At 47.2% G+C, this 23,196-nt stretch overlaps 1 protein-coding gene across 2 annotated transcripts in view; it reads left to right on the plus strand.

Annotated features, from left to right (window-relative positions):
- The first annotated feature begins 9,371 nt into the window (after positions 1 to 9,371).
- The window catches only part of C20H12orf75 (chromosome 20 C12orf75 homolog), a 40,939-nt gene continuing 27,114 nt past the window's right edge, over positions 9,372 to 23,196 (plus strand). The window contains exon 1 of one of the 2 annotated variants that reach the window (XM_052165180.1): positions 9,372 to 9,573. In XM_052165180.1, the coding sequence (XP_052021140.1) occupies positions 9,528 to 9,573 (46 nt within the window). In that variant the 5' untranslated portion in view covers positions 9,372 to 9,527. The remainder of the gene's footprint in view (positions 9,574 to 23,196) is intronic. The other variant, XM_052165181.1, reaches the window with a different exon arrangement.

Here is a 23,196-nt window from a genome sequence, read left to right on the forward strand (position 1 = left end):
GGGTACCACGCCTGCATCCTCTGTGTGGTACCATCTGGCTAGCACCATTCAGTTGGTGTGGCCTCCTGGAGGGAGTCTTTTCCCTGTGTCCCTGTCACCATCTCCTTCTGTGGGTCTCTAAGGGATTGAGTGCACGTGTATCAGAGGATGCTTTATTCCAGATCTGTTTTCTCAGCAGCCTAAGAATCATCCTCCTGAAATGGCTATCGCTTAGCACAAGACCCTGCATTCTGCTATGGCCCAATTACAACATTTATTCTCAAATGAATGAGGATAATCATCCCCTCCTGGAAATCTCCTGAAGTCATACGTGAGTGACAAGTACCAACGACTGATTATCACTTCTGGGGTGATTTATGGCCCTGCTTAATCCTCACACGAGACAATTAGCTAACAATGGTAACAGCATTTCCATGATATTTTTCTCCTTACATCAAATCCTCATTGGTATTTACTCTGTGGTGATGTGAATACACTTGGCCCACGGGAAGTGGCATTATTAGGAGGTGTGGCCTTGTTGGAGGAAGTATGTCACTGTGGGGGTGGGGCTTCGAGGCGCCAATGCTCAAGCTCCGCCCAGTGTGGAAACTCCCAGCTTCTTCCCTGGCACCATGCCTGCCTGGATGCTGCAATGCTTCCCGCTATGGACTGACCCTCTGGAACTGTAGGTCAGCCCCAGTTCAATGTTTGTCTTTGTAAGAGTTGCCTTTATAAGAGGGAATATTTGAAGAGTTGTTCATGGAATCTCTTCACAACAATGAAACCCTAGTTAAAACAAACTCTACCAACCCCTCTCATTCTCAGAACAACCTGATGCAAGTATTTATTCACCCTCTTGACAAATATGGAAACTGAGTCACAGATTGACAGGGACACTTGTCACCTTGATGGTGAGGTCAGAATTTGGACACAGGAGACCTGGCTCTTGAGGCTCTTTATCACACAGGCCATGGGTAGAAGAACTTAGTGACTGGAGATCATCCGCCATCGGTGGCGGCTACTGTCTCTGTGGCTCCCCAAGTTCTAAGCCTGCAATTTCCTGCCCTGTTCTGGGGGTAAACATATTGTGAACAATCACCAGGGTTATGGCTGAGAATTTGGAAAACTGGATTTCAACAGATATAAAGCACCTCAGGGAGAGATCTGACTCATGGTCGGCAGAGGCAGCTGGCGCTGACTACTGATTAAAAGCTCGAGTGAGGAGGGCTGAAGAAAATGGAGATGGGAAACTGAGTCTGTAAGGAATGGGGGACTCTGGGGCCGGGGAGGTGGTCCAGTGGCACACAGTGCTGTGGCTTGTGACAGAGACAGGCAGATCCCAAGCTCGGGGGCCTGAGCCATCTGTCGAAAACGGAGAGCCCCAGGCTCAGTGAGAGAGTCTGTCTCAAAAAGTTAGGGATGTAGTGATGGAAGAAGACATCTGAGGTTGGCATCTGGACTTCATATGTGTATAAGCAAACGCATTTGCAAGAGTATCTGCGTGTCCAACTTTGCTTGTACACACACACACACACATACAGAGAGAGAGAGAGAGAGAGAGAGAGAGAGAGAGAGAGAGAGAGAGAGAGATGGGGCTCAGAAGAATGCTCTGACCTAGGGGGTTTCGCAGCCTGAGACCTATCTAGAAACTCATTTTAGGGTCTTTAACCCTGCAGTGCTTTAATATTAAAGTCCCTTTGTGCTTTCTGACATCTGCTGCGCATTTCTAATCAGAAAAGGATGTTCTCATTAAGCCTCCACACGCCACTTCTGCTCCTCTGCTCACAGGGCCTGCCTGAATTAGGAAATTGCTTCCTTCGGAAATCCCTTTAAGTCCAGGTTCCAGACTCAGGATTCTGAATGTCTTCTGCCCAAGCTAATGACTCCTCGGCTGCCCCACCTCTCCTTCCTCTCTTCCAGGCGATTTAATCTTTAATCGTAACTGCCCCTGGATGTTGTTTGGTTAGTCATGGCAACAGAGCCATTTCACAGGCCAATTAGCAACGCAGAGCGGAATGACATTCTGCCTGTGTGAGTTGAATGTCTGAGATCCTAACATAAATGCCTGACTGATTTCCATGCATCTCCCCAAACTTGGCTGAGGAGAGTGTTGTAGCTGACAAAAGTCTTGTTTATGCATGTGCGGCAGGATGTAGTGACTGGGTTTCAAAGGTAATCAGGAGAGGTGGGGGTGCAGCTTGGTTGGTCTCATTTTAAGTAGCCTGTGAAGTAAGGATGCCGGGGGAGGGGTTCCTCAGAGAGAAGCGGACTGTCCAGGAGAAACGCTTGCTCCAGGCCTTCAGTACCAAGCTTCTTTTCCTGCCTAGAGAGACAAATATGCAGCTGTTAAAATGTGCCTTTTGAAAATGGAACTTAGAAAATGACAAACCACTGTGATAAAGACTTCAGTGTGTGTACTCTAGTTACTGCTCTGGGTTCTCATAAGACTTCAAGGCTTCATAATATTAGATCTTAAAATAAAATCCAAATGGAAAGATAACTATTCACTATTCAGTAAATAGTTGTAGCGGTATACTACTTTCGTTAATGGATATATATCTATATCTATATCTATATCTATATCTATATATTAAACAGGGCCAAGGAGCTAAAAGAACCATTGATCTAGCTCCTTGAATCCTCGGGTATCTCCTTAAATGCTCCCCCCACCCACTGAGCGAGGGTCTTCGAGCTTGTGTTTCAGTCTCAGTCCTTTGTGTGACTGAATACCCTCCACGTGTGGGGTGCATTCGTTCCAACAGGGTGGTCAAAGGGCACCATCTGTATTTATTTCTTTTGGGCCCTGTCTACTCTAGAAGACCTTGGTAGGAGCACAGATAGATGTTCTCCAACATGGCTGAGTTCCTACCTGGGCAAGGCGCTGTAGGAAGAGCAGTGGAGCAGACCAGGCCTTTGATGGGCAGCTTGTTCACTGGGACAGAGTTGCACACTAACCAGAAAATGCATTTCAGCTTCAGGGCTCTGCCACTGGGAAGGTTTTTCTGAAGAAGTAACTCTCCAGTAGAGCTTGAAGGGCGAGCAGAAATTAACCACACAAGAAGAAGAAGGACATTCATTCTCTGCGGGGCAGAAGTGACTTAGCACTGAGGCTCAGCGGTAGGAGGTGACAAGAGTCTGAGGACCTGAAGGAAAGATGGCGGACCGGGAGAGATGGGCAGAGGGCCTTACTGCTCAGTTAACACATTTTGCTCATAAGACGATGGGAAGCTAGGACAGGTGTAAGGAGAGCTCGGAGTGGTGATGTAATCAGATTTACGTCTGCAGACCTACTGTGCGGCGGAGGAAATGCCAAGGGAAGGACTTACCGAGCCTGGATGTGAGCCACCACGTGCGTCTTCGCTCAAAGAGGTTCCTGCAGTCTGAGAGGAGAACTGGTCAGAAGCTCTGAGTTCAAGGTCCTGCTCCGAACGAGGGATCAACAGGAAATGAGACTTCTGTGGGCCTCTGCTTCCTCGTAAGCAAACAACAAACCTTGATCAGAGTCAAGGTTTGTAAACTGACATTGTGCGCCATTCTTCTAAGGGTCTGGAGAAAATGCTCCTGCCCCGTGTAAGTCACCAGTGGCCCTATGACATTTCAACTTAAGGGTCAACAGCTTCTCTTTCTTTCCGACCTCAGCAATCATGTCCCCTTGGGCCTTCCTTTTGGGGCTTTGAACCTGGAGAGAGTAGCGTGTGTCCCTGGACGGGTGGCGTTGGATGGTAAAAGCTAGATGTGGTGGAGCAACTTTGTAATCTGAAGCCCTGAGAAATTAGAGAGTAGACCGGAAGTTAAAGGTCATCCTTGAGCTAGAAAGTGAACTAGAAGGTAGCCTGGGTTACACGCGACCCTATCTCAAATAAACCACCTCTAAATTAACTACACTTGTCTCTGTATCTATGCCTAGCTTATCAAAGACTCCCCGTGGATATCCGGAAGAACAAGTTCATTTGTCTATGTTTTTCACACACACACACCCATCACACACTCACTCTCTCATGCACACACACACACACACACACACACACCACACCACACACATATACACATACATACACATCACACACACATGCACACACACATACACACACATCACATACACATGCATATACACACATATACATACACACATCACACACACATGTACACACACATATACACAGATCACACATACATGCACACACATGCACGCACACATGCACACACACATCACACACACATCACACACACATCACACACTCATGCACACACACACATACAGTGTGGTTTAGAATTAACCACACTGAAAGCTTAATACAATACTACTAATAAAACTGGACATTCAAAGCATTTATTTTTATTTTACTTGTATGAATGCCGGCATGTATGTATGTATATCATGTATACGCCTGTTGCATATGAAGGTCACAAAAGGGCATCTGATCCCCCAGAACTGGATTTGGATGTTTGTGAGCCACTGTGGGCTGGGAATGGAGCCTTCTCCTGGAACTGGAGTTATGGGTGGTTGTGAGCCGGCATGCTGGGAAGTAAATCAGGAAACACCAAGTGTGCTTAACTACTGAGCCATCTCTCCACGCCTGAATCAGGACACGTTTAATCATATGTTGTCATAAGATGATGTGAGCATTGGGTCCCCCTCTCTCTGGAATAGCCCTCCATGCTGCGCTCATCTCTTCCTCGTGAGGATGTGAGATGGTGGGGCCGTAGAGACGAGGACCATGGGAGCAATGGGAGGGAGCATGGGGAAAATTCTTCACAGTTTCCTGTCTCCTACTCAGCAGACACACACCCCTCTCCCTCTCTGCAAAGCGGTTGCCGTTCACAGGCAGAAAACAACGGCTGATGGTGTGGTTTTCCCACCGCAGAGAACGAGGCCAACATTGATCAGGCAGGAAATGGGGCATGCGGTAATGATTTTCTTTTGACTAATTGTGCTCAGAAAGCATCTGAATGCAACAAACCTTTTTGCCTATAAGGTAGAACAAAACAAATACGTTTCTAAAAAGGAAAAGAAGCACCGTGCTTGCCTGCCCTTCGATCCGAATTTCCATGTTAGGGACTTTCCGGTGCCTCTCAGAAGATCCTGCACTTCCCTTCTGACTGAGCTCAGTACCAGTCACAGCCACAGTGAGGTCACTGCTCCCCTGCTCCCCAGCCCCCACCTGGCCTCTAGCCTGGTCTCCTAGACACTTTTTTTCTATTGATGGTGGATACACAGTAAACTCCTGACTCAGGGCTTTGTATAGCTGTTTTTTGTTTGCTTGTTTGTTTTTGTTTTGCTTTTTGTTTTTTTGGTTTTTGGCCTAGGGTCTTCTTAGGTCTTGGAATCTGAGTTCTCATCAGCAAACCTCTTTAAAAACCCACTGCATTAGGTCCACCTACTCAAGAAAAGCATTTCTATCTCCATCCTGAGCCTCTAGTCCAGGGACTTGCTTTTTTTTTGTTTTGTTTTGTTTTGTTTTGTTTTTGTGTGTGTGTGTGTTTGTGTGTGTGTGTGTGTGTTTTAGATTGGGTTTATAGTGTCTGAAATGGCCTCTTCCAGTTTGACTGGTCTTCCTAGATTTTTCCTCTGTCTTGTTCACAGCCATTTCTCATGCATGTAGAGGGACAGCTGGCCTGAGGGTGCTGAACAGTGATTGTTAAATGAAGGGATAGATTACACGTGCTATAGCTTTATCAGATGGAGTATACAATATCCATCATAGTCAGTTACCTCCACCCAAGGAACATATCTGTGGCTGGGCAGTGGTGGTGCATGTCTTAGATCCCAGCATTTGGGAGGCAGAGGCAGGTGGATTTCTGAGTTTGAGGCCAGCCTGGTCTACTTAGTGAGTTCCAGGACAGCCAGGGCTATACTAGGAACCCTGTCTCGAAAAAACAAACAAACAAACAAACAAACAAACAAACAGGAACATATCTGTGGTTAGGCAGGTTGGGTCTATGACTGCTCATTCTCTCTCTCTCTCTCTCTCTCTCTCTCTCTCTGTCTGTCTCTGTCTGTCTCTGTCTGTCTCTCTCTGTCTCTCTCTTTCTCTCTCTCACACACACATACACACACATGATACACACATCATACATATTAGACATCAACACATACACACACACACACACACACAGCTACATGGAGAACCATGAGCCATCCATAAGAGGACTTACATGATCTAGATTCCTAGTCGGTCATTGTGCTGGGATTTAGGAAGCAGATTTTTTTTTTCTGGGTAGATATAGTCAAGAAGCTGGGACAATCCTATGGGTGCTCTTTCTAAATGTATCTTCTGCATGGGTCAGGAAGACTAGACCTAGAGGCAGACTCTCAGCAGTTGGTAAGGTGGCAATGACCTCTCCCATTGCCAGGCCAGGGCGTGTTCTCTGCCTGTGCAGTGCATGTTCTCTGCCTGTGCAGTGACGTAATGGCAGTACTTGAACAAGATTATCAAGGGGTCTTGGTATGCGTCTGTCTGCTGCTAGAGTGTCCTGGGGTGGCATTGTTGTGCTGTGCCACCATGCTGGGTGACACTCCCTGTGCTAGCTTACTGGGCAGAAGCTGCCACAGTAGCTGGTGGTCCGGACAGTTTCAGGATCTCACGATATAATTCTCATGGGTGTCTCAGGAGTGAAGCACAGGGTCAGATAACAGAAATAAAGAACAGTGCAGGGTATGGTGCCACCCGCACTTAATCCCAGCACTTGGGAGGCAGAGACAGGCAGATCTCTGCGGGTTGGAGTCAGCCTGGTCAGTGAATTCCAAGATAGCCAGGGCAACTACAGAGAGACCCTGGCTCAAAAAACAAATTATCTATCTATCTCTATCTATCTATCTATCTATCTATCTATCTATCTATCTATCTATCTATCTATCTATCTCTACCTACCATCAGCCTGCCCGCCCGCCCATCCGTCCATCCGTCCGTCCATCATCGATACAGACACAGATACAGATATAAGAATAGTAATTTTTTTTGACTGTTTGGTATAGCTTTCCAACATAGGATTTGTTTAGGGATGGCCACTGAACCAAGATGGCAGAGGCCAAGGTGGAAACCAGTGTATTGTGGTTTTGTCTCCTGGTGTGAGTGTTCATTTGGAAGGCTGTGGAACATTTAAGAGGCAGAGACTTGTTGGAGGGAGTGGGTCACTGGGCGTGGGCCCTGAGGTTATCATATAAGCCAGCCTCGTTTCCTGTCTGCTCTTGATCCCACTGAGACAGCCACCTGAGGGAGGAGTTTAGTTCACAGAAGGCCAAAGGGAAAATGGCTGCTGGGGCAAACTCTAACTACTCACACATGTTACAGTGGGAATGGATGTTATGTTCAAAGAGAATGCTAGATGTAAATTCCAAAGCTAGGCCCACCAAGGATGAGAGACAAAGACACTTACAGCTGGGTACAAGACACTGGAGGACTTGATACGACTCAGACAGACCATGAGGACCAAGACCAGCTTTGGTGAGCTGCTGGATAGCTCCCATGAGACCTCCCCCCTCCCCCAGACCATCTGGTAGACAAGAGACAGCTGAAACATTGTAGCTGCCTCTTGGTAGCTGCCAGGACAGAGGAGCTTTGCATAACTGATGACGTTTAGGATACTTTTACCAAACCTTTATGTCTTAGGAGCCTGCCTATTTTCTCCTTAATGTCTTTCTGGTCTGTAAACCCCTTAATAAAGTTTCCCATCTCACTCTGACAAGCATCTGCAACTTTAATCTTTATTGGCATAGGGCGATACACTTGGAGTCATTGCCTCTGGTCAATCTTTGGTGACAGTTAAGTGTCCACTACCTTAGGACTCTGGGTCAGGACCACCTGGCTGAGAAAGGCTGATGCTCTCGACCCCTGTAGCAGTTTCATGGGTTTTTAACTCCTTCTCTTCCCCACCACAATGGAAGGGAACTCCTGCAATTATCAGCCAGAACAAACCCTTCCTTTCTTAAGTTACATTTTGTCGCGCATGCACACACACAAAGCACTTCTAGTTGTAAACTGAAAAGTGACTTTATCTTGTCCAAGAATAACAGCATCTCACCACAAGGTCAGATACCTAAGATTTCATGAGTTTCCATGGAGGATGCGGTATCTCTTGTATCCAGTAGACCAAGTTCCCCCAGTCCTCATAGCTCAAAGGTCACATTCAGAAGTCTGCCCGAACTTTGGTTCTATATTAGTGGTTCTTAACCTGTAGGGTGAGACCCTTTGGGGAATCAAATGACCCTTTTACAGGGTTTGCCTAAGAGTGCTGGAGAACACAGATATTTACATTGTGATTCTTAACAGTAGCAAAATTGCAGTTATGAAGTAACAATGAAATAAATGTATCGTTGAGGGTCACCACAGTATGAGGGACTGAATTAAAGGGTCGTATACAGCATTAACAAGGTTGAGACCCACTCTTTTCTATGCCCCCCACAACACACCTATAGTGTTAAGCTTGTCTCTTAAGCGGTTCCTCCCTGCATAACTCCATTTGTGACCCTGTTTCAATGTAACCACTTTGTTTATAATTTGCCTGTCTGGGGTCACGGTCTCCCTCATGTTTGCAACCCTAGAGCTTAGCAAAGAACTTGGCACAACCAGGGTTTCTCTATAAATAGCGAGTTTAAAACAGAGCTTTATTTCCTGGCTTGAGTTCACCTCTCAATGAGTTTTATTGATTCTGCATTGTGAGCCAGGACACTAGGGAACGGAGGGTCCTTGTCTTCAAGGAATTTGCACTCCTGCTCAAAAGCCCAAGACTTATAATAGCAGATGGCGTTGGCTGAGGCACAGGCGCTGAACAGTTTACGATGTCTCTGTATGGCTCCTAAAGTCCCACAGAGGTCAGAGGGCAGAGAAAGAGTTGTGGTCCCAGCTGTTAGGCTGAGAGGGAGGGACTACTGAAAAAAAAAAAGAAAGAAAGAAAAAAGAAAACAAAGGGAGCACGGAGATGCATAGATTTGCCTTAGATCAGAAAGCAGGCTGAAACTCCACTGACAGGTCTGGGAGACAGTGATTTTGAAGAGGAGCGCTAGGTCTGACCGACCTGGGGGAGAGCTGGTTTTTCTAGGTGATGGGTTGTGACAGATGGAGTTGTTGCTGCTTTCTTCGAAAGCACAAGAGGTTTTGGTTTCCTCTTCAGATCCGAACATCGTTTAGTTTGTCGACCTTAGTCTTACCAGACGTTACACTCAGGATGCTCAGAGCAGGTGTTCCCTGTCACTTCCTCTCCTCTCCACATCCTGGGGACAGGGAGGGGACGCGAAGAAAGAGAGCGAAGGTGAAAAGGAGGGAGGGCGAGCGGGTGAGCCCAGCTGCGGACCACGCCTTCGGCCCTGACCCCCCAAACCCTACTTCAAACTCCCGCCCCTTCTGAACCGCCACCAATGCTCGGCCCCGGAACGCGCAGGAGGCTGCGCATTGGTCGGCGCCGCGGTTGCCGCGGTGACGGGTGGGTCCGTGGGGGTCCCCGCGCGGGGCGGGGCTAGGGCTGTCCCTAGTCCCGCGCGCGCCGCCTCCTTCTGGGTCTCCGCCACTGGGACCTGAGGTCCAGAGCGCGGCTTCCCTGCGGGTGACGCGATGGGTTGCGGGAACTCCACGGCCACCAGCGCGGCCGCGAGTCGAGGTGAGCGGGGCTGCGGGGAGTGGGTCCCTCGGGAGAGGCGACGGCGGGGGGTGGGGGGGGGCGCACAGTTCCCTCGGCCCATCCTCAATTTCGAGCCTGGAGCTCGCCTGCTTCTGGAAAGACCGAGAGGAAGCCGGTGCCTCTGTGCGGGGGCGGTCACGCCCGGATTCAGCGGAGAGGACAGTCGCCTGGGTCCTGCAGCCTGTCTCCGCATCTTTCTGGGGAGCAGGATTTCCCAGAAGTGTCCCTGGTCCCTCACATCCCCCCCTTCTATTGGCTTCCATCCAGGCCTCACCCCGGACCCCTTGGCTCCCAGTCCCTGCGACCAGAAAAGTGCGGCTGAGCAAATCGGGACTTTTCTGGGGGTGGGGCCGAGTGCCAGTGGGTTGGGGACCGCAGTCTGCAGGGCTCTAAAAACGCATCCGTGTGGGTCTGCTTACTTAAGACCCACCCTGCTGCCCGCTTAAGGCGTTCGGAGAAGCTGCGGTAGCTGTTTTCTCAGATTGGCGTGATGGAGCTCCAGGACTGGCCTCTCTTCTGATAGATTTTTTTCACTTAAAAAATATCCAAACTTGTCTGTGCACGACTTCTTTTCGTTGATTGGCAAGGCAGGGCTTCTAGATTTCCCTGGTTAAGCCAGGCTTTGTATCGAGTAACTGTGATTCAGCCCCTCTGATAAAGCCAACTGATGCTGGGATCTGCTTGGGGTGTCCTCCGCTGACGTATTTTAGCGTCTGTTTTGGACAGGGTTCCCTTAGCTTCTCTAGCTGAGTCCAGTCAGATGGCGCAGCCCACTCTAACCAGTGAGTGCAAACACTAGTCAAATCCTGCAGTGTTTGCGGGGCTGATGTGGGTGTCCAGCTAATGAAACCTTGGAGCCATCACCTTAGCCAAGACCTTAAGGCTTGGCAGTTATTTTTTGGTTGATGGAAGAAGCACTCAGCTTTGAACTCAGGGTCTGATGATTGCACGCGCCGTGCAGAAATTTGACCACTGGGCTGTATTCCTGGTATTGCGTTTTAGTTTGAGATAGGGTCTTGCTAAGTCGTCCAGACATGCCCCGGTGCTCCAGGCTGGCCTCGAACTTGCCGTCCTCCTGGATCACCCTCTATGAGCTGGGGCAGAAGGCTTACAGTACCAAGCTTGGCTGAACTCGTTCAACATTTACAGGATGGGAGCCATTGTGGAAATCTATCCAGAATATTGGCCAAATTTGATCTATCTTTTTTGGGGGGGTAGGGCAGGGGTGTGCAGTCAGAGTCATACTTGTGGATTAAGTGTGTCTTAAGGGACCCGACTAAACCACCTGAGAGTCTAGGCCTAGGTCACTCCAGGTGACCTTCATTGGTTTCAATTTAGGTCTGTCTTTGGGATCTGCAGACAGCCATTGGGAAACAATTTTTTTTTTGATTCCTACAGCAGTGAGTCAGCTTAGTGAGTATCCTATGCAAATGAGGGCAGGGGCAGGATTTAAGTCGGAGTGAGGACATGTTTCATCGCAACATGGAAATCAGGGAAGTGTCAAACCCTCAACAATTGCTTTTGCCTAGCTCCCAGGTTCTGTGGCTCAGTGTAACCTGTCACACGTGTGCTTGGCTGAAAAAAAAAGAGTTAAGAATGTTAAAATAACAAAACAAAACATGGGAGGAGGATCCAGAACAGATTTCCTTAGAAGTGACGCAAGTATTTACATTCTTTACTAATTTATTTTTATTCCTGTGTATGTGCTGTCGGCTGTACACTAAGTGTGTGTAGGTTCCCGAGAAGGCCACAAGAGGGCAGCATATCCCCTGGAACTTGAGTTATGAACCATCATGTGGGTGCTGGGAGCCAGACTTATGGGATCAGTGAGGGCAGCTAATGCTCTTCACGGCCAAGCTGTTAGTTCTGCCCTTCGCAGCGACATTTTATTAACAGACTGCTTGTCAGGTTTGGGGTTAGAGGGAGAAGTATCGTTGTTAAGTGAAAAATCAGAATGATTGGGTAGTTCTGAAATGTTAATGTACAGATTACAGTTCAGTGGTAGGGTGGCCAAACAGTCTAGAAATTGTAATTTCAGGTTGGAGATGAGCTTTGGGTGGTACCAGCCTAGCACACACAAGCCCACAGACTCTATCTTAGGAACTCAATAGAGGGGGCATGGTAGTGTGGGTCTGTAATGTCCCAGTAAATATTTTTTGAGGGTTTCTACCCCACATTAAATCATCTGCTTCCAAAATGAAAGACACAAAACCTTTGTATTTATAATAAGCCTTGAAGCACTAGAGCTGGGCAGATATCAACCCTCTGTGCTAGTTTGTCTATTTCCCTGTCAGTAACCCTGAGATATCACTTGCCATGTTCTGCAGGGGCCACTCCTACCCCAACAGACCCACCCTCACGTGCTCACAATCTACCGACCCCACGGCCCCTTCTTCCTTGTCTGTCCTCACTGCGGTCTCTGAATCAGACCCCCCTAAGCCCCGCCTACTTCCCTTCTGCCCAGTTATGAGCTGTAGGCATCTTTATTCACCCAATAGTTTTAAAACAAGGAGCAAGGTTTACTCCACAAAAGCTGGTAGCTGTGAGAATTCACTCTTCCTGAGGCAGCCAGACCTTGGGATACAGAGTTTAGCATTATTGTACATAGCAACACAGCAAATCTCAACCCCTCCAGGCAGAAGGGTCAGAAGTTCAAGGCCATCATCAATAGTTCCTTACTTCATAGAGAGTTCAAGCCATCCTAAAAATCAAGTAAACAAATAAAACAACAACAACAAAAGCTATCTCCCGCAAAAACCAACCAACCAACCAACTTCAAATCAGATTTCTTCTGCCAATCTTGGTAATCCTACATTCAGGGGCAGGGTAGGAAGTTCACTCCAAGTTCATGGCCAGCCTGGTCTATAAGGAGAGTTCCGGGACAGTCAAACTAAGGGGAGGGGGAATCCTATTTCTTGGGATTAAAAAAAAATTCTTTTTATAGGTATTAGACTGACATTTTCCCTCTTGAGTAGATCTCTCTCTGGGTGAAGGGAAATACGGTTACATTGTGAAGGATCCCTCGGAGTGCCCGTCCTGAATGTGGGCTTTTGCTTGTGACAAGCATGCAAGAGGACGTCATTCTCTGACTTACTCTTTGCTAAAAATTACTTTATGTTCAGAGAGAGCAGGCAGGGAGTAGTTCATCCTGTAGACCGGGAGAGAGAAGGCGCTGTGAGGGGGTGTGTTGGTGGCATCATCTCTAACCAGGCTCTGCCCTTGGCTTTGAGAAGTTCTTCTCGAACAGCCCCCAGCCTGTGTGTTTAGCTGGCTGCAGCCGGGCTTCGGTCATTCTTAGTTTCTGTCCGTCAGCTGGTGGTAGGAATTTCAGTTTCTGAAAGGGAACACATAAAGATGAGACCTGGAAGGGCAAAAAGTAATGCCTAACACAGGGAATGACTGCTCCAGCTGGGGGCTGTGGCTTTGGTATCACCGTCACTAAGGGCCAGGCTGCAGATCTGTCCCAAACCTGGAAGATCCTGTGAATGGATGACCGGACCTCTAGCTGTGAACAGGGAGGAGCTTTTAAAATGTCCCAGGAATCCTGCTTTCAATATTTCATACTTTTCAGTATAAAGAAAAAAAAATTCAGTATGTAATTAAAAGGCAAACGGAGGTGAAGGACAGAGAGAGAGACCTTGGACTAGAAGCTCAGGCTTTGGTAACTGTCGCTGGCTGTGTTGCTGTGGGTGGCCATTTGGCTTTCCTTTTCTGAGCTCTGGTTCCTTTATCTGGATTGTGGTGGGATAATTGGATGTCCCCTGTTTCCTAGGGCCTGTGTGAAGCCCCAGACCAGATAAGGGAGAGAAACACTCTGTAAAATGAGATTACCGCATTTGCAGGAAGACGTTATTAGTATGTGGAAAAGAAGGTGGCTTCCGGGAATATTATTTTTCTATAAGAAAATGACAAATCTGCTTTTGTCTCAACAGGTCTGAAACTCTATCTATCTATCTATCTATCTATCTATCTATCTATCTATCTATCTATCCATCCATCTATCCATTCATCCATCCATCCATCCATCCATCCATCCATCTATCTATCTATCTTTCTTTCTTTTTTTGTTTTCTGTTTTTTTTTTTTTCTCTGAGACAGGCCTTCTCTGTGTAGCCCTGGCTGTCCTGGAACTCACTCTGTAGACCAGGTTGGCCTCGAACTCAGAAACCCACCTGCCTCTGCCTCCCAAGTGCTGGCATTAAAGGCGTGTGCCACCACCGCCCGGCATCTATCTATCTATCTATCTATCTATCTATCTATCTATCTATCCATCCATCCATCCATCCATCCATCCATCCACCCACCCACCCACCCACCCACCCACCCACCCATCCATCCATCCATCCATCCATCCATCCATCCATCTATCTATCTATCTATCTATCCATCCATCCATCCATCCATCCATCCATCCATCCATCCATCTATCTATCTATCTATCTATCTATCTATCTATCTATCTTCGTGACAGTCTCTCCATGTATCCTGGCTAACTTGGAACTTGCTATGTAGACAGGGCTAGCCTCCAGTGAAGCCTATTTTGTTCTCCACATATCCAGGCAAATCCAAACACTCATTTCTCTTTTCTCGCAGCTACCTGGATCACTGACTTTCTTGGCTGTAGCCTAGGGAACGTGCCTAATAAGACATGTTTCATGGGTCGAAATACACGTGAGTCCATATGCCACATTCGCGGAGCAGCCATGGGGACCTCACGGCCATGGGGACCCCCTTCACTGCTCAGGTTCCCTTGTGCCTTTGGCTTCAAGCTTACCCATGACCCTCCCGCGCTGTCCCGGAGACCACAGGACAGGGGGGGGGGCTGCCAGCAAGAGATGTTGGCGTCCAGCTTTCTGCCTGTGGAGGAGCCGGATGAGGAAGGATTAGTCTGTGAGAACCGTTTGCGGTACAGGAGAGCAGTGCATGGTAGAATGCACCACCAACAGCTAGGTGACAGGGCTCATCCGAGAAGGCTTCCTGGAGGAGGAGTTGAGTTCTTGTCGCTGATGGCCTGTGAGACTCTTTTGAGTCTGGACGAACTCCCCACTTTAAGGGTCTGATTTGTTTTTCTTTTTTCCTCATGGTGCTGGCTGTCCAACTCAGGACCTTGTTCGTTCGTTTATTCGTCCGTTCGTAGGTGTTAGGCAAACACTGTACCACGGCACCACAGAGTGATCTTCAGCCCATCCAATTCTTATTTATCTAATTTTGGGAACTCTTGGTCCTCCTGCCTCCTCTCCCACATGCAGAATTCCAGAACGTTCCCATCACTCTCAGGAACGGCTCAGTTTAATATTTCCAGAGGAGCGCTTCCTCCCTGCAGGAGTCTTGATCTTCTTAGAGCTACGGAGGGCGGAGGGCGGAGGGCGGAGGGCAGCTGCTTGTGTTTTCCATTTCGTGATGTTTTAGCATTTCTCAGAGAAACGGCGGTGCCGAGTACTCTGTTTGGATGTTTGTTCTCATACAGGGAGCTTTGGGGTGCTCCTACCCAAGCCGCCAGGAACTCAGACTGCGTGTTTGCCTTCCAGATCTTTCTTTAGGAGGCCCAGACTGAAGTCCAAGGGATGATTTAGTCCCTTTTAAAAGCCCGGGGAGTCCTGCGGAAGAGTAGGGGATAGAGGTGAGCTAGTGGGAGGGGTCAAGGGCGCCCCAGGCAGAGCCACACAGTCAAGGCTCGCAGAGACCGAACCACCAACCGAGCATGCAGGGGCCCGACCTAGCCCCGCCCCCACATATTCCTAGCAGATGTGCAGCTTGGTCTTCATGTGGGTCTCCTAACCATTGGAGGGAGGCTGTCTCTGTCTCTGTCGCCTGCCATTGGATCCCCTTCCCCTAGCTGCACTGCCTGGTTGGGGCTGGCTGGCCCTCCAGCCTTCCATACTTGGTCCATTCGGGGCCAGAGAGATCCTGTGACTAAAGGTGAATGGCTCCTGAGGATCGCCCACCTGAGCTTGACCTCTGTCCTCCACGGGCACACACGTGCCTGCAGTCACAGGAGGGTGTCTGCGCTCATACACAGTTTTTATAAAAGTAAATACTATGGAATGGAAGCCAGAAAATCCCCTTGGAATGTAAGTCAGACATTCTCTTTAATGATCCGCCAGGAACCTGGGGAGATGGTCCAGTGGTTAGAGTGCTTGCAGGTGGACTTGTGAACTGGAGCCCATCTAAGTGCTGGGTGGGCGTGGCAGCCGCCCGTGACTCCGGTGTCGGGTTCTCTCATTCTCGACTTTATTTTTTAAGTCAGAGCTTCACTATTTTGGCTTGGAAACCCCAGTGGGCCTTCTGTCTTTGCATAGAGTACTCCCTCGCCCCCTGCTGGCCAATTGTGGGATTACAGGCTAGCTGGCTTGCCTCAATGAACCGGAGATAGGAAGAAATTTGATGTCAGCCCTGGGCTTCCACATGCCTGTGTATACATGCACATATGAACATGCACACACACACACACACACACACGCGTGCACGTGCACACACACATACATGAAAAATGTCCCAGAATTCCCATATATCTTCAATATCCCGTTTCACTGTGAAATAATTGTTTACCCCCCCGGGCGGTTACTTTAGAAGGCATTTGGCATGTGACATTTGCATAAGTCAGTTGTCATTTTCACCAGAGATAGCTAGCTCGTGGGCAACCATCTGGCCTTGATTTTATGAGCAGCTTATTGTTACGATACTTCTGATTTTTATGTAACAGTGGTCAGGAGGGGAGGGGCTTAGCAATTGCCTTATTTATCAGTGTACCTGGGGAGTTCCCGTAATGCTTCAGGGTCCAATTATCTAGATTAGTCATCGCTTTGTCCTCAATTAGCTAAGTAATTGTATTCCCTTTGCTGTAACCACCAAGGTCCGGCCTTTCCTGGTGTCTGCAGATGGCTTGATGGTGTTGAAGAGAGACCTCTGTGCTTGGCATTAACCCACGCCTGGAGGGAAACCATAGGAGATGTTGGTGCTGTCATCAAAGTGGTCACTACGGCTTGCCTTGGTCTCTCCTGCCCTAGTGCTAGAAAGGCCATAGGGCCTTCCTTCTGCTCTGGAAGGCAGAGAGCTCTGCTTGCTCTCTGTAGCACATTTTGCTGGAGAGCTGAGGTCTTATCTTGTCTTTCCTTCCTTCCTTTCTTTCAGTTTTTTTGTTTGTTTTGTTTTGTTTTTATTTTTGAGACAGATCTTCTCTGTGTAACAGATCCCTGGCTCCTCCTCACTAGATCTGTAGACCAGGCTGGCCTTGAACTCATAGAGATCCGCCTGCCTCTGCCTCCCAAGTGCTGGGATTAAAGGCATGGGCCACCCCACCTGGCCTTTTTTGTCATTTTTTTTATCTTGTGTTTCCCTCCCCATAGGACAGCCTCCTGAGGATCCCCCGCCTTGGATTTGACTCATGGCAGTATACTTGGCTTCTAGACCAGGTTCCAAACTTAAACAAATATATTTCAGTCAGTCAGTCAATCAATCAATCAATCAATCATGTGTGTGAGTGCACGTGCATGAATGAGTGTGGGTATGTAAGTGTGTGTGTGTATGAATGTGCGTGAGAGCGTGAGTGTGTGAGGGTATGTGTTTGAGTGTGTGAGAATGTGTGAGTATGCATGCATGAGTGAGTGTGTGTGTGTTTGTGTGTGCATGAGTGTGTGAGTGTGTGTACAGGTATGGTGGCCAGATGTTGGGGCTCTTCCTGTATTGATTTACGACAGCCTCTTCCTGAGCCTGGGGCTCGGGTTTTCACTCGCCTGGCTCCTGAGGACCTCCTGGCTCTGCTCTCTGACAAACACGGGGTTACAGGTGTGAGCTGCTGTGCCGGGCTTTCTCATGGGTCCTGGGACCCAAATCCAGGTTCCTGCCTGTGTACAGGGTTCTGCCCAGACCCTCAATCTCAAAACTTTTTTTTTTTATAGCTTTCTAAAAATACTTATTTGAGTGAATATGTTTGAGAAGCAACTAAGAAGGAAAAGGAAGTGTTAAATTGTGTGAGCACACTGCCTGGAGAGCTAACTGGGAACATGAACTGAAACCGTGAACCGTTAGGAAAGCCTGCTCGCAAGACGTGGGACCAGACTGCGTTTGAAGACTCTGTGAAACGGGAATATGCAAGGGTGGTTTTTGTCTCTTGACTTTTTTAGAGTGTAGGGGCTTCAGAAATCAAACCTGGGGCTTCATGCATGCTAGGCAAGAGTTTTACTGCTGAGTGAGTCCCACCTTTAGCTGGAGGGCATCGAAAATGTTCTATGGTGCCCTCGATACAGAAGTGGTCTTGGGACATATATGTGTGGTGTGTGTGTGTGTGTGTGTGTGTACTATGTGGTGTGTGTGTACTATGTGGTGTGTGTGTATATATGTGTATGTGTATATGTGTGTGCGTATGTGTGTGTATGGGTATGGGTATATGTATGTGTGTATGTGTGTGTGGTATGTAGTGTGTGTGCGTATAATGTGTATATATGTGTGGTATGTGGTGTGTGTATATATGTGTGTGTATATATGTGTGTGTATGTATGTGTGTGTATGGGTATATGTACGTGTTTTGTGTGTGTGTATGTGTGTGTATATGTGTGTATGGTATGTGTTTTGTGTGTGTATATGTGTGTGTGTGTGTGTATGTGTGTGTGTGTTTGGAGGCAGAGGAAGACATTGAGGTCTCCCGCTCCATCATTCTCTACCCCAGTCTACTGAGCCTCTCAGTGCATCTGAAGCTTGCCTCGTTGTCTGAGTTAGACTGGCTGTCCCTCAGCTGCGCCTGCCCCCACCTCCACCCCCAATGCTGGGGCTGTTGTCAGCTTTCATGTGGTGCCGGGGACTGGAATTCAGGTCTGCATGGCTCTGCAGCAAGCGCTCTCGCCCGTGGGCCCGCCTTCCCCAGGCCCCCAACCCTCCCCAACCCCCCAGCCTTCGTTTGTTTTTCTTTTCCTTTTTTTTTTTAACCTCAAAGTTAAAGCATTTAAGAAGAACCTAGAGTCAAGGAGTTTTTCAGTGAGAGCATTAAACTCATCGACATGATTGTCTTTTTCTGGGACACATTGACCTGAAAATTTTTCTGTGCGTTATTGGAAGAAATACAGCTTATGAGTCTGCGTTTTTTTCTTTTTCTTTTTTTTCTGGCTTAAAAAAGAAAGAAAGAAAGAAAGAAACCAAACCGCCATTTGAACTAATGAGTGGTTGTTTTCCTTCTTTTGACTGAACTGAGCCCGTGATTAGATTTAGCACCGTGACTGGTCTGAGGAGCCAGAGTGAGGGTTAAAATGAAGGAGCACGGCTTGTTTTCCTCTGCGTGTTTACACAGTTCACAGCAGGATTTGTCTTTTGGAAAACAGTGAGACATTCTGCATGTCTTTAGCGTTTCCCATAAGCACCAAAGCTATTTAGCTTTCTGATTGCTTACACTTGTGAATCCACACTAGACTTTTTTTTTTCTAATATGAAAATGCATGCTATTCTTTTAGAAAGGATAAGGGGCTGGGTGTGGCTCAGCAGTAGACCTCTTGGGCTGGGCGTGGCTCAGAGGTGGACCTCTTGGGCTGGGCGTGGCTCAGAGGTAGACCTCTTGGGCTGGGTGTGGCTCAGCGGTAGACCTCTTGATTGTGGTGTATATGTGTGTGTGTGTGTGGTATGTGGTGTGTGTATATATGTGTGCATATGTGTGTGTGTATATGTGTGTGTGTGTATGTGTGTATGAACACAGTGATAGCACTCCTGCCTGGCACGCATATATTCTGGTTTTGCTGCCCAGAGCTCCCTAGTAGAGTGGGAAGATGAGAATTCTCTTGGCTAGTGTGTGTAACCTCTCATTTTAACAAGTGTGTGAAGTTGAACAATTCTAAGAACATTCTGGGCAGCCTGACTCATTCTTCATGCTCACTCTGTCTGGAGGAGCATCTGTCTATTGGACCCAGGATATAAGTGCTTTCTTCCCGCTACCGTGGAAGCTACCGGCTAAGGTGGTATCTTGCATCTAACTGGCTTGGTGATTTTGCTTGAGTTCCTGGAATGTGAGACAGGTCACTGAGAATGAACTCTTCCCAATATGAGTTTTCCCATGTGTGATGGCTTGAATATACTTGGCCCACAGGGTGTGGTACTGTAAGGAGGTGTGGCCTTGTTGGAGAAAGTGTGTCACTGTGCAGGTGGGCTTTGAGTCAGTTCCTCCTGGCTGCAGTCAGATCAAAGTAAAGAACTCTCAGAGTTTTCTAGCACCATGCCTGCCTGGATGCTGCCATGCTTCCTGTGATGATGATTATGGACTGACCCTCTGAACCTGTAAGCCAGCCCCAGTTAAATGTTGTCCTTACAAGAGGTGCCTTGGTTGTGGTGCCTGTTCACAGCAATGGAAACCCTAACTAAGACATCATGAGTTTCCTTTATAAAGTGAGGTAATTAATCAACTAATTAATTTGGTGTTGGTGGTAATTGAACCAGGCCCTCAGGCAAGTGATCTGCCACAAACCTGTGTACCCTCAACCAGTAGAATTTAAAAACATTTAATTACCTCCCCCCCACCCCCACCCCTGTGTCTCTCTGTGTGTGTGTGTGTGTGTGTCTGTGTGTGTGTCTGTGTGTGTATGTGTCTGTGTGTATCTGTGTGTGTGTGTGGTGTGTACGTGCCTCGGCATGCTTGTGGAGGTCAGAATACAGATTGTTGGAGTCAGTTCTGTCTTTCAACCATGTGGGTCCTAGGTATTCAACGCAGGTCTTCAGGTTTGAAAGCAGACATCTTTACCCATCCCCCATCCCCCATCCCCCACCCCCAAACACCAGCCACCTTGCTGGCCCTGGAAGTGTGTTTTAAGGTGAGGAAGGACAGGAGTAAGTTGATGTATTATTGAATGATCTTCCTTAAAATGCTGTGCCCATGTCCCCATTCCTGACGGGTAAATGTTCCCCCTTCAGAGATGTAGGCAGCCAAGTGAGGGATTTTCTGGCAAGAAGATGATACTAAGATGGTCTGATTGATCCCTAAATCTAGTAAGAAGTGATCTTGCTACCACACAATAGTAGATTATATATATATATATATATATACATATATACACACACATACACACATATATTATATATTATATCTCATATATTATATCTCATATATTATATAGCATATATCATACATTATATTATATATCATATATCATATATTATATGCTATATATTATATAATATGTAATATAATATGCAATGTTATATAGCAATTATATTACATATTACATATATATTATATAATGTAATGTATAATTATTATATGATGTAATATATAATATGTTATATTTATATATTATATATATGTGTGTATGTGTGTGTGTGTGCCCTGCAACGGGTTTGATTGAGTTCGCAGTGCATTTTTATGTGGCAGACTTTCGATTTCAAGAACTCATGGATACTGTAATGAAATTGTCCCTAAGCCGGGCGGTGGTGGCATACGCCTTTAATCCCAGCACTTGGGAGGCAGAGGCAGTTAACGATTTCCTTTCCATATAAGATAGCCACCCTCCCTCCATTTCTTTAAAAAAGAATTTTAAAGGCTATTTTATTTTATGTGTTTGATTGAGTGTGTGTGTGTGTGTGTGTGGTGTTCATTGTGCTTACTTTGTGCCCTCTAAGGTCACAGGAAGGTATGGGCTCTCCAGGAACTGGAGTTAAGGATGTCCAAGAACGTCATGTGGATGCAGACTGGGCCCTCCACAAGGGCAGCCCGTGGCCTCCCCACTAAGCGTCTCCCCAGCCACTTCCTCTGTCTCTTTTGTCTTTTAACGCCCATGACATTAGCTCACAAATGCTGTTGAAACAGGCAAGAGGCAGTCTGTCAGAAAATGAAGGTCGTTGTTTCAGTCCATGGAGAAGTCAACGTACTCTCTAGATATTTGATGAATAAATTATAAACCAAATGTACACAGTTTAAAGCAAATGGGATTTTTTTTTCTTGCCACTCTGAATAATTCTAGTCAAAACATTTTTTTGACAGAAATTGGATTAGAAATCTACATCTCATTTATTGTAATTAAACAAAACAAGCCTTAATGCTACAAGGGGGTTAGCCACTTATATATATATATTTATCATTTTATGATCTGGATAAAGTGGTTTTACATTTCACATTTATGTACCTATGTACTCTGATACATTTGCCATGGGTTTCCAAACATTCCACAGTTATCTTAGGAAAGAGCAAGCTCTGGAAGGAAGCAGATATGTAGGAGTCACCGTAGTTGTTAGCTGACCTTGTTATCTGGATTCTTAGTGGCAATTCCTCTCTCTTCTGAAAATAATGTTCGCTTGCTCGCCAGCCCTGCCTGCAAGGATGAAGTGTCCTTCCCCTTACCCCAGCCACAGCTACTAAACAACACACACACACACACACACTCACACATGCATGCACACACACATGCAGACACATGAAGATACACACACACATGCAGACACACACATACATGCATGCACACACACATGCAGACACATGCACACACATGCACACACACACTCACAATGCATGCACAGACACATGCACACACACACATGCACACGCACACACACACACACACACAAGCACACACATGCACCCACTTTCCAATAAGGCACAGCTATCTTAGAGAAGGAAGGAGATGCAGACTTTGGGAAGGTGACACTGCCCAGTCCCGCTGAGCCTGCTGGGAGTGGACCTGTAGTGAGCCCAGCAGGGAGAGGCTCTAATGGTACCCAGAGCCTGGTGCAATCAGGGTGAAGCCGATTGAGGCTTCCTGATGGCTGATTGAAGTGAGGGCCGATTACACAACACGATGCTGTATTTGAAAGAACCTGGGTGCAATGCTTGGCCTTCCAAGCTGCCTCTGTCTGTCCAGGGGACCCCCATTCACTAGACACGGGGAGCAGAATGATTTGGTGACTGTTAGGTAAACACTGAAGAGAGGACTCCACTGGAGACAGTGTTGCCTTTCGGTTTTGTGCAGAGCCTGCCGCGCGCCATCCCCGGGATGCAGCTACCCGGCTTTGGGATGCCCCGACTTGGTTGCTCAGCAACTGTGGACTCAAGATGTGTTTTCTGTACAAGTCTCTGACAATCAAAGTTTCCCACATCTCCGGATGTCCCCTCCCCTACCACACAAGGAGCAGGAATCCACTCTCTCTCCCGCTTCCCGTGAATGAAACCAAGGAGAATATTATTTCTTTCTGGTCCTTTCTTCTAGATCCTTGCTTGTTTCAATTCTGAACAATGCTCATTTTTGAGGCACCGATTGTTTATTATTTATTTGTACTATTAAAAGTATCCTCTCTCTGGTTGTTTTTTTTATTGTTTTATAATTTAATTTTAGGGTGTTTTGTATATTTAATTTTAGGATGTTGTAAAGGATTTTAAATTCCAAAGTGCCTGGTTGTCTACCTGCTTGTCTGCCTGCCTGCCTGTCTGTCTCCTTCTGCACACACACACACACACACACACACACACACACACACACACACACACTTTATTGAAGAAACGGAACTTGCTTTCAGTCTGGTCAAGCCACATGGCGTTCGGTGTCTTCTCCGTCCATACTCACCTACTTCATAAGCAAGACTTCCTTTCTCTGGAATTCTGTGACCATTTTTATTTCCTCTGTGAAGGACAATCTTTTTGCC

The sequence above is a fragment of the Apodemus sylvaticus genome, chromosome 20 (genome assembly GCF_947179515.1).
Source record: "Apodemus sylvaticus chromosome 20, mApoSyl1.1, whole genome shotgun sequence".
NCBI lineage: Eukaryota > Metazoa > Chordata > Mammalia > Rodentia > Muridae > Apodemus > Apodemus sylvaticus.